This window comes from Corvus hawaiiensis, chromosome 1 (assembly GCF_020740725.1).
Source record: "Corvus hawaiiensis isolate bCorHaw1 chromosome 1, bCorHaw1.pri.cur, whole genome shotgun sequence".
Classification (NCBI taxonomy): domain Eukaryota; kingdom Metazoa; phylum Chordata; class Aves; order Passeriformes; family Corvidae; genus Corvus; species Corvus hawaiiensis.
The window spans coordinates 72,965,357-72,977,714 of record NC_063213.1 but is presented as its reverse complement, the minus strand read 5'-3'; the positions used below and the strand labels follow the sequence as shown (position 1 = coordinate 72,977,714).

The 12,358-nt window shown below is 40.3% G+C and overlaps 1 protein-coding gene across 2 annotated transcripts in view; it reads right to left on the bottom strand.

Moving 5' to 3' along the window:
* Positions 1 to 8,603: 8,603 nt before the first annotated feature.
* DROSHA (drosha ribonuclease III) overlaps positions 8,604 to 12,358 on the bottom strand; it is a 74,858-nt gene continuing 71,103 nt past the window's right edge. For both annotated transcript variants that reach the window (XM_048310989.1, XM_048311000.1), the window contains one exon: positions 8,604 to 11,966. In XM_048310989.1, coding sequence (XP_048166946.1) covers positions 11,836 to 11,966 — 131 coding nt within the window. In that variant the 3' untranslated portion in view covers positions 8,604 to 11,835. The remainder of the gene's footprint in view (positions 11,967 to 12,358) is intronic.

Genomic DNA, 12,358 nt, shown 5'->3' with positions numbered 1-12,358 from the left:
AAATTTAAACAATTTAAGTTTTGAGAGAAAACAAAGAAGAAAGTGTTCCCTGGCACCCTGTTGGTGATTTTTCTCCACAATGACCTGGTAAACTTCAGATTGGCACAGTGATTAAATTGTGTTGCTCGCAACATGCCTGTTCTCTCACGGCACCTGCTTGTTCATAATTTTTTTTTTTTCTTTTGTGACGGCTGACGCCAGTCCTGTCCTTTATTTTTTTATCTTATTTGACTTCTCAGCAGTTTTAATTCAGCCACAGCATCTCCTCATCATTTTGTTCCCTTTCCATCCAGCTCCTTTAATCATTCTATAGACACAGATGCTGCTTTTGCAGTGGACACTGATTTGACTGCACACTCCTTCAGCTGTGTTTGCCTCAAGCATTTAGAATTCTGCCTTGTTCCAAGAGAGCCTGTAGCTGTTCAGGTGTAGGTGATGGTTAAAAGCTGTGAACCCTAGTTCAACCTGGGTCTGGTTTTCAATAGGCATTTTCCTTCGGGAGACATCTGTGTTTCACTAAGTACATTATGATTTAGTACGTAGCATAGATGCTGTTTCATCAGCAGTATCTCCTTGATGTTTTGACAAACTGTAAATTCATGCTTTTAAAATCTCAGTTACCTGGATGCCAAGGTTTCATTTCAAGGTTCAACTTTCAGCTCAATATAGATGCTCATTAAAGTCAAGGGAAGGACCCTCTTGACTCAGATGAGTTAAGAAAGAGACCTTATACTTCTATTCAAGCTTAAGAAACCCGGAACATAAATTTGCCATTTGGATCCTTTACTGTGCAGTCAGTACAACAGCTTCCACTTCTGCTGTCACAGATGGTATTCCAATTCCACAGTCTGTTTTAAGCCCTTACACAACTCTCCATACCTTTGTACGCAAGTGCTCAAAAGCCATAACAGGCTTACCCTTCCAATTCCAAAAGTCAAGAAGTGCTTCTTTCTGCCTTTTCAAATGGGTAATAGACTCTCATCTAAAAAAAGGAGTTGGGCAGCTACATAACCTTGATGACCTGTGCCAAAAGAGCTTTGTGGTGTTCCAGTAGCTCTTTTCACGGAAAAAGCTTGAACCCAAGTTTCCTAGTTTGTAACAAAGAGATAGGAGGATAGAGACATAGCCCTGCTATGGATGCAAGGGCAGGTTGGCTCAGCAGTGAGGAGCTTGTGCCTGCCCAGGGACACTGACAGGAGACAAAGGGGAGAGAAAGGAAAGACAAAGTTCATAGTCCCTTAACATTTTTCTCCTCATTTTGCCATTCTAAGGTTGCCCTTGCTGGGGTTAATTAACAACTATGAATGCCAGTGCTAGAGGAATAAAGCAGATTGCAGTTTTTACCCCTCTCCCACATTTTCTATAGCTGTGACTGGACCTCAGGATGTAACCCCTGTAAATGCTCTCTTATTACTTTCCTACTAATTAGTCTCATTTCATTTATGAGGTATATTATCTGGGGATTTTATATGGTTTAACACATTAAAAAATAAAGCTTCTTGACATTTGAAAATACTCTCACTTTGGAGAAACTGTCACTCCTCTTCACATCTGCACACAAGGGGATGGTTGAAAGAGTCATTTGGGGATAAAGAAGCGTTCTCCTCACAGCAATGGCTATGCAAAGTGTTAAGGAGGCCATGCCACGCTGGCTTAATGTGAGCACTTGTGTCTTATAGCTATGTGCCACAAATGTTTAAAACCTGGATTCAACTCATGTAACTATGGGCATTAGACTGTTCAGAAAGATAAAAGAGGTGTCACCCTTTGCTTCTCAGACAAGAGGGGGTGATTCATCCTGCCTAAGACATGAACTAGTCTCTGGAGACATGGCTTTCTCCCTCCACTAATCACAGCAGGGGCCTAAGGGGCCATAGCTATGACTTCAGTGTCTGCTGCTTGGTAGGATGTGATTCAGCCTTAGAGTTCAGTACAATAAAAGAACTTACTAGAAGTTCTTGATTTTGGGGTATTCTATTTTTTCTACGGGTGCAACTGACTGCAAGTTCTAACTCCAAACATGGCCTGCAAAAGCTGGTTGTGCCCTCCACAACTGTGTGCATATGTGCATGCAAGCTGAAGGAAAATGTCACTGAAAAGTCATCCTAGAGCAGCAGAAGCCAAATGAGCACAATTCCTCCCCTGTGTTGGCTAAGGCACTTAAAAATCCAGAGGCCATTCTGCAGAGCCAGGTGCACTCACGGCTTGCTGGTATTCACCTTTAGCAGAGTAACAGCCTTCCATCTGTTCTCCACTATCACCTCCTTGGGAAGTGGGGAGTGGGATTAATGAGGACTAAACTTCTGATAGTGCCATGCCAGAAGTCAAAAGAGGAGCTTCTTTATCTCTGTTCACTGGAACCTGTTCTGAAGGGGTGTCTCCTCCAGGCTTGCCTTCTCTACACATGCCTCCTTGTAGGGAAAAATTGCTGAACAAAAGAAACTGAGTTCAAGTGAACAACTTCAGTTGTATTACAAGTTTTAAGACATAAGGATGTGATCTATTCTGAAAGTCCCTGATGATTTATTTAGTGGGCATATTTTTACATTGTTTCCTTTAACATCAGAGAAAATGTGCCTTTGGAGAGGCACAGCTTTTATCTCATCCCCTTTAAAATCACACCACAGATCTCAAAAGAAAGGCTATGCCATGCCAGAATTTAAAACATTCACCTTATGGCTGTCACCCAAAGTAGATGAAATATATGCCACTGAGTTTTAAATGAGTGCTTATGCTGCCAGTCATAGTCAGATCCTGAACTGAATGATGTAAGTTCCCTTTGTTTCCCTGAAAGGGATGAAACTGAATCCTTTTACACCAGAAAAGGATCTGGCCCTTAAGTTTCAGTGTCTTCCAAACCTAAAGTAATTTTATCCACTTGAATAATTTATCATCATAACCTATATTTCATTAATTTGACTATGCTCTCGTTCCTCTCGGGCTTGGTACTTACAGCGTAGCTCTACCGCGAAAAACAACGATGTGAAATCAGCACTTTCTTACTCAGCAGATCCCTTTCCTGTGAGAAGTCAGAAAGAGTGCTGCTTAACTTACCATGAAAAGTACTAAAATCTCTCTGTTCCCCCTTCCCTGCTTTCCACCCAGCAGGACCAATGGAGCTGGGGGGAAGTAAACAGGTCAGAATTTTTGGCTCTTGTATTTATGTGACAGTCAACTGAGCTCCGGGGCCACCTGGGCAGCCTGTGGGTCTCTGGGCTGTGACCTGCATGGCCCTCCGGCTGCCGACTGTGAAGTTGTAGCTGCCAGCAGAGCTTGCAAAGCCCCTGCCATGGACAGCAAGTGAAAACAACATGATTTCCCACTTCCAGCTGACGTTCTCAGCTCAACAGAGACAGACAGTTGTGTTTTAAAATTAATCTTAGGCATAAGGATTGCAGAACAGTAGCCACTAAAATTCTAGGGACTGGAAAAGAGATGAAGCTGTTGGTTGATGTGCTGTAAAACATCTCAGGTGCAAACACTTCTGTGCTAATCCTGAGGGATTTGTTTAGCTAAAAGAGATTCTGGAATCGGATTGGGGGGCCCAAAATCAAGAAAGATTTGGGGGCCATTTCTTAAGAAACTGGTTGTTCATACAGAGACCAATAAAGTAACATATAAAGGCATAAGATCTCTCAAGGAAGACAATGAATTTTGAGGCAATACTCCCTGCAATGTATCCAATTTTTTTTTCCTACTTTTCCAAGTAAGTCCTTTCTAAAACTCACATGGCAAATTCAAGATTAGTTTTCCCCAAGAAAGCATATGCAATACATTGTAAAAATAGGAACTTTCAAAAGAACTTTAAATTTTTCTTTGCCATAGGACATCATTTATTACAAGAATATTCTTCAAATTTAGACAGTCTCTAACATATGACTAAGTCTGAAGTCACTTTTTCTGTCAAAAGGTAAAGGGCAAATGAGTTATAAGGGCAGCTGGGTCATCAGAATTCATTCTCTTTGGACCTGATGTAGTAAAAAAATCCTCAGTCTTCCAAACAACTAAAGTCCCAAAAGGCCACAAATCCTAGCCTTGCAACAGGCCAACTTATCCAACACAAAGGTCAGCATCATTAAACAGAATAAACAAACCAATCCTAGAGCCAGAAATGACAGATCTGCCTGGGAGGCAAAGGAGTCATGCAGCTGTCTCTCTGGGCCTCCTTCATTTCCACACTTGCACAATCCCAAACTTCTTTGTACAAACACAAACCCACACACACACACACTCATGTGTTTCACTCCCTACACATGTGTGCACACATATGCCTGCCTGTACAATGCATGCATGCATGGGACCAGGCAAAAATCCCCTCAAAACATGGGAATCCATGAGATAGGCCATTACCAAACAGTATGGAAGCACCAGCTGATGGAACTGGGCTCTTCTTCTGATGTACTGTCCTCTGGACCTCTAGCCTTACTCCTCACTGCCTTGCAGGAAGTAGTGTTTTGGTCAGGGGTTAACAACAGCTTGCATAGTAAAGAACCTGTTTCTACTTCCAGCTCTCACGACCATCTCACTGGTTTCTGCCAGTCAAGGCTGGGCTAAACTCTGTGCTCATTCCTCTGCCTGCTTTCTCACCAGCTGAAAAGGCACAGGATATATTCCCACCAGCCCTGGTACTGGCACACAACACTCCCAGTGAGGATCGTGCTCCAGCCTGCACTTCCACCTTCCATTACTGCCCTGGACCAGCAGCCACCAATCATCCTGCAGCAACCAGCATACGTGGCAGCACAAGACCAAGAAGAGAGGATGCTCCTCTCTTTTTGTGATGTTTATCCATGGCCCCCTCTACCTATCTGCAGCCCCAAAAGCTCTCAAACAATTCCTTTTCAAGGAACCAAGGAAGTATCTTAGGCACTTTGAAGCCAAGTACTTTTCACAGATGAGAGCACAGCTGTTTGCATGCTTATTTCCTTCTGTCACCATGCTGGAATATATCCTGTGCTTAGAGTCATACTAACCTCTAATGGATCTGGGGAGGATACAGACTTTACAAAACTACAGGCAGTAACAGCTGGCTGTGAATCCAGCAGGGAGATCTGCTTTCTCCTGCGTGTGCATAGCAGGGCCAAACCTCAGCTCCAAGGCAAGGTGACAACGCTGCTGGTTCCTACCCGAGTGATGCCTGTCACACACTGTCCCGAGGTGCTGAGCAGTGGCCTTGGAGCTATGAGCTTGAGCTGCCACAGCAGGAGCTCAGCAGCAACTGTGAACCTGATGGCTGTGGAGAGAAGCTCCCACCATGCAGGACCAGCTGCTTGAATTTTCTTTCACTTTTTAAAATTACTTTTATAAGCTTTCAGTATGAAAGAGATTAGGTAAAGCCCCATTCTAGGCTGCTGTGCATGAAATTTAAAATACCCATATTAATGCAGAAACAAACCAGCTACAACATCCAAAGCTAAATGGTGTAAATAAGTAGCTATGCAGTATGAAGAGGACAAATCTCAGCTAGGACTTGACAGATTCAGGTTTTGTTCTCATTTCTACCCTTGACCTGTTCGGTGACTTTGAGTAAGTTGTTGCTTCCTTTCCATTTCTTTCTGGGTCAGGAGCTGCCTGTCATTTTGTGTTCATAGCGGCTGGCACGAAAAGCCCCAGTCGTAGTGAAGATCTCTGGACACTACTTCAATAAAACCAATATCTAAATACCTGTTAAAAAATGAACGCAGAGAAGCTTTTTTCTTTCCTTGGTAAAAAGGTATCATGTTGCAATGAGCAAAAACTTCAATGTTCCATTAAGTAAATAAATATATACATACACAACTGCATTTACACCAAACACCCACATATTCAACTATGTTCCTAATTAAAATCTAAAAAACTATTACAGCTTTACTAGATTACTTCCCACCTCTGTACCTCTAGGATATTAAAAGTTTTATTGTCTCACTTTTAATAGATTTCCCATATCTTACCAATAAGATTTATTTTCTAGCTTTGCATAAAACTCAACTCTGAATGCATTTTTTAAGCCATCATTATCCCAAGCACACGGCACAGAATTGTATTTATGTTACACTGAAACCTCATATTTTTCAGTCTGTATTTGAAAGTAGTTAACATTTTTCAATCCAAATCAATCTGCTTCTCAGCAGTCAGTGCTGATATAAGCCTTTTTCTAGTGTTTTAGGCATCTGTTCTGCCTTTTCTTACCTCTCTCTCCTCACTTACATGTATAAACGTCCATTTATAAGCTGCCAGCTGAAATAGATGCCAAACTTAATCCAACTGCATAAATTCACAACATAAGCTGCAAAAAGTACATCACTGCATGCCTCAAGAATTCACAGCCTCTCTTAAAACGTCTGACAGAATCCCCTGAAATTGTACTGGAAAGATTCAGTACTTTATTTCCACGGATGTGCAGCGAGGTTTTTGTTCTTGCTGTGGGCACTTGATTTCTGATGTAAGTGTTGAGGTATGACTTGCAAGAGCAAAGAGTTCAAGGTCATTTATTTTCTAGTCTCACAGTGAGCAGGGAATTGATGTCATATCTGCTAAGCAGAAGCAAAGATCAGGGAACCTTGAAATAGAAGAGAGTAGTGTTGCAGATCACATTAAGAACAAATAAACAATGAAAAAACATTGAAAAATAATAATAATTAAAAGTAATGGGAGCAAAAGGAATGGAAAATCTGTTTTGGGGTAAAGCCATTGAGTTGTCTGAAGGTTTTGAGGGCTTATGAGGTTGGTAGTGTCACACTATTTTGGATGTCTGGTCAAGCCCTGGTTCAAAAACCAGAAAGCAGTAACATATAGATTGATTTTGATTGTTAATGTACAGACACCAACAGAGATGGGATATTGGTTGTAAAATCTGACACATCCTGACAGGTGGAACACACATTTAAAATGTTTGGTTTGGTTTTTGGAAGAAGGAAGAAGATAGCAGCACTGAATGACAGAAATTTTAAACATCAGGGTTAAGGAAAAAAAGATGTTTTCCTTCAGATGGTGTGATACCTATTTTTCCTTAATGATAAGGTTTAAAGACAGTTATATATTTGACAATGTTTTTCATCACAACAAAAGGTTAAGGAGCAGCAATTTTGGATGACTTGTTCAACAAGGTCATTAAAAATTCTTATCTTACAGAATTTTAATCATTTTTTATATAAAAAAGAAATTGATAATTGGATATAGAATAGTATTAGCATTTTCAAATGCTGCTGGATTGAGAAATGGCTGCTTTTTGTTTGCCAGTTCAAGTGTCCCTCTGGAAACAGAGCTGCAATATTTGATCTGTAATTCTAGTTGGCAGCAAAAACTGGTCACCATGTCAGAACTGTTCTGACAGAGGAAATGACTGAAGTAATGACAGGATGAAACCTGCAGGGAAGTAACTTTATTTTTTTTAGAAAGAAGTAACTTTTTTTTTTAGAGATGTTGGCTGAGCTTGCATCAGTGGGGTCCCGTGGGTTCCCCTGACCACCATCCCCATCTTTAAATAAGTAACAAGCTGCCTCCAGTGACAAACACTTACCCATCACTGCTGCATCACTTCTAGACCACTGATGTATGAGCTGCTTCTGCCACCAGTGAAAGTTCACAATTTGTCAGCTCAAAAGCCTGTCCTTTGCTAATGGATTACTTTTGGAATGTCTGCTCTAAGTGGAAGGTTTTATTTATTTATTTACTTTTTCTAAAGAGGGCAACACACAGTTTGGGCTCTGGCTTTTTATAGTAGAGTCCCCAGTCTTCTTGGTCATTGTCTTCCAAGTCTCCACAGGAAAAGGCGAAAGGGTGTCAGTGCCAAGCCTGCACAGCCAAGTTCTTTTTTCTCCCTTGAAGACCCTCTCAGGCATGGTAAGGAACTGTAGCAGGCTTTCAAGGATGATACTTAAGCCACAGACTAAGGCATCCACTGGATGAGGCATCATTGCCCTCCCACAGAGATCCTTAGCCCTGGACTCCCAATTTCATCCTTTTCATCTCTTAGTACCAGGATAAATAGTCCCTCCACAAAGGTGCTGTGAAGAGCAACAAAATGACACAACTGACACATTCAGGTATGATTGTATTGTAAGTCACAGGAGAATCACTTATACCCTTATTCATGAAAGGCTTTGAAATCCTTTTGAGGAATGAAGTGAGGATTTAGGCAAAGGGAAATACACTTAGTGAGACTCTGGGCGCAAGCTGGTGCTCCCTTTGTTATCTGTAGCAGGCAGGTGAAGAAAGGGGCCTCTTAAGGTAAACGTGCTCCCTGATGGATAGAGAAATATGCACGGCTGGAGCATGTAGCTGATTTAAGCGTAGGGCCCCAGAAAGAATGTGAATATGTTATGTGGGGAGTGGGTAGGAAGGGGGAGAAGCAAGGTGGATGTACGGGTCACAGAAATTGCTGTTGCAATACCATCCTCATCAAAGACAATGCACAGTGGTAAATGATGCAGATGAGCAACTCCCTGAGCTCTTACAGGGCTTTACAAACTTCCACCAAAAAGAAACTTCTTACAAGTGAACCACTTATTTCTTTTAAATATGTAGCCTGTATAATCAGAGGCTTTGAAGTAGGGAGACAGGTGATCAGGATTTGCCTTTTGATCTTTTCAAATTGTTTTAGCAAGTAACAACTACGCCTGAAGTCTTTTCTGGGAAACTTTATTAGCAACGATGTTTACAACAATCTTAGAGACCAAGGTTCTCTTAGTACTGCTGTTAAATAATCCTCCAGAAACTGAAACCTTACAAAGCAAACTTAGGGTCTACAAATCACATCATCAGTTTTATGTAAATTCAACTAAAATCCCCAATCAAATCAGCTACAATTCTATTCAATGCTCTGTACACAGTCACATTAAAATATTCACAGGATCTGCTGGATTCACGCAGATCTCAGCCCTGTTGTCCATTCATCTACTTGTACCCAATTCAAGTCAATGGATCTTCCAAGAGAACCTCTGGATCAGAGAACAGATCAGGCTTTGAAGCAAAAAAAGGACTGACTTTATCAGTAAACCAGAGACCCCCGCACACTTACTAAAAAGCAGCACAAGCTGCCTGGTTATAAGCTCCAGCTGTTCCACTGATCAGCATGAGTGCAATGATAATTTTTACCAAAGGCAACTTAGAGAGGCTTCCCCTCCTTGGTGTCTGTTCTAAAGGACTGTGCTCACATTTCACATTCCCCACAACTCCTGAAATTAACAGGAACATTCACAGCCACTGCTTTTAGACAGCCCGTACACAGAAAGACACTGTGGTTTGAACAAAGGAAGCAGAGTATTTTTTACCTTTTGTTTTTTGTTGTCAAGACAAGGAAAACAAAATTGCTTCAGGCAATCTTCCTAGCCCACACTTACACAGTGAAAAAAGGGAAAATAGCCCACTTTTGAAAACACAGTTATCATCTACATTTTCTTGTAAAAAGCCTAAAATTCATTAACTGCAGTAACTGGAATGCAGAAATTGTTTTAAAAGTTTGGTATTTCCCAAGCAATTTCTGGGTCAAAGAAGAAAAAAAAAGAACCGATCTGGGTTCCTCCCCCGAAACAGCCTATCTGATAAATTCAATCTAGTTTTTATGAAAATATTTATGAATAAGATTGCAGTCTTCTTACAGCTGAAAAGTGAAATTGTACATAGGAATAATGAAAGTAATGTTAAACTATGAGCTAACAGTTCCACTGGGGTACTTTGGTGATGTCAGATATGCTGAGAGCAATTTGCTAAGCAATCATACACCTGAAAATGAAGTCATTTTCTATTCGTTAAACATATGAAACTGGTCACAGTTAAGAGGGAAAAATAAAATAATGGTTTACACAGTTACACTTAACCCTCCACCACTGAACCATTTCATCATACTGTTAGAAGCAGATGGGCAACTATACAAAAGAATTTGAAATACAAAAGACTTGTGGACAGGGGAGTTGCTGGTGCTTTTCAAGCTTCCTACTCTTGAGAAGCATTTCAGCTTTTTATTTACAGACTGAAGCTATAAGAAGCTACAATGACTTCTCAAAAGTCAAATGGCAGCAGCATTCAGCAGAGAGCAGCTCCCTGCCTTTACCTTGTTTTTATTCCCTCCTTTATGTTCTAATGGTTTATTATCACTCTCTAAATTACAGAATGTGTTTGTGTTTTTCTTTTCTCTCATCCTCCAAAATGGATTTAAAGCATCAATCCATTAAGAAAAGGCAAATCATAGAAGTTGGAAGAAGTGAGGTAGTGTTGTGGGCTCAAGTGTAAAAAAAACCCCCGTATTTAAGTGCATCTCACATTGCAAGTGTAGAAAAGTATGCTTCTGAAAATACACATACTGATTAGGTCAGAAGTGAAACTTTGGGAAGACATTTGGGTAGCCTGAATGTTTCAGCTTCATTTGTGTCTACTTTGGCACCTGCAATAAAGTGCTTTCCTTGATGTCCATCACACACCTACAGAGAGGCGCTTCAGACAATCGCTGAAGCAGCTGCTCAGGGTAGTGTGGCCGTTGGGCAAAAGTTTTCTTCCATGAATCTGCATGAATTCCTTGGGCCAGACTTGTGCACAAATCCATCTTCACAAATCTGCCCTGTATTTTAATACAGACAACCATGGTACATCAGAAAATGCAAAAATGACTGGCCAAAAAGGATCTTTTCTCCTTTAAGGAAGAAAATGTGCAGCTAAGGAGAATAAGGGTTCAATCTGTTCTGCTTATCAGAAAAGAAAGACAAAAAATGACTACACAATTACCTACCACGGGACTGTACTGAGAACCCAGCTTAATGGGGACAAATGGCTAGAAGCAGCAAAATTAAAAGAACAAACAGTGTTGGTAACCAGTGGGAAAAAATACCAACAGACAGTGGATTTTCCATTTCTGGTGCTGTTCAGAAGAAACATCCTTCTAATACAAGCCACAGACATAAAAAAAAATCAAGGAAACTGGGTGACTTGAAACTGTACACAACCTTTGAACTATACTTTGGGGACAAACTGCCCTTGTTTTGACAAAAACTGTTCTCAATGAACCTCTCCGGAGCAGCACCCACATAGAGTTTCTAACACACCACTTCACAGTAATGGCCACACTGGTATCTTCTTGTGGAAGAAATCCATTAGACACCAGCCTGATAGAACAAGAAGTTGAGAAAGAAACTGAACTTGTTAATGTAAACTACATGTACATTCTCTGCAAAAAGAAACTGCCATTCTCTTGCTTCATAAGTACCTTTTTCTTCAAGTCTTGTAACAGTGATTTAAAAACAAAACTCCTCAATCTTCCACACACATCTGTGTCACTTCAGATATGGCATCCACTGTTCAAAGCAAAACTGAGTATCTCCTTTAAATTACTGTACCATTTTCTGTAAAAAAGGGCCCAAACTTTATAACTCTGGTTTAGCAAATTCAAAAAGTAGTAAATTTAGCTGCAAAACTTAAGTTAGGTACATGCTTAAGTGCTCAGCTGAATCAGTTTCTCATAACACCTTCCTCCTCCACAGCAGAGCTCATGCAGTAACTTTGCTGGTCACTGACAACACAGCACTTAGACACAGGAGACAATTGTTAAAGAGCTTTTCCTCCTATTAGCTTTTGAAATGAATACTTTATTACTTCATACAAGACAGTAAAAATAATAAAAATAATCAACAACTTTTCATAAAAATTAAAAGTATTTAAATCCAAATCTTATTTAAAAGCCAAACTTAAAACCAAACTAAAGAAATACTATATTTGCACACGCTTTTAAAGAAGAGATTACAATTTTCTTTTTGATATCAACAGGCACTCTTCATTCATCATCTGCAAGAAACTAGGTTAGGTCTCCATAGGCCACAGTCAGAGTTATTAAGTAAGTAAATATGCCACTGCTTCTGTGCCCTCCTTTTATTTCCTTGCTTCTTCAGTCTCCTCTGGCTCTCTCTCTTGATGCTCTCTTTCCCACCTCAATTCTTTCAACTCCTGTCTGTACTTCCGTTCAATGAACCGTTTCTGATGGGCCATCTGGGGAAAGTTATCTGACACAAGGAGAAATATTTTACATTAATAAACAAACGGGTAACAGAGAAAGCCTCAGCTTGTTTTGTTTTAAACTTTGATGTCATTAGAGGTAAGGGGGAACAACGTTGTTACCATTTTTACTCATTTATTTCTTATAATACATAGTAAACCAGGACTGTGTCCTAAGACTTTGGTTTCTTTATGATTTCTTTACATCTGTTTCTCCTGCTACAAAGCACTGCCAAATCTAATACACCCACAAAAATAAAATATAAAAAATATAAAATCCTGGTATAGCAACATGGCCAGGTATTACCTGGATTTTACATTCTGTTCCCTTAGCAACAGGTGGTCAATACTGAAAAATGAATGGGAAACTACTGTCAATGCTGTCAGCATTTTTTGTCTT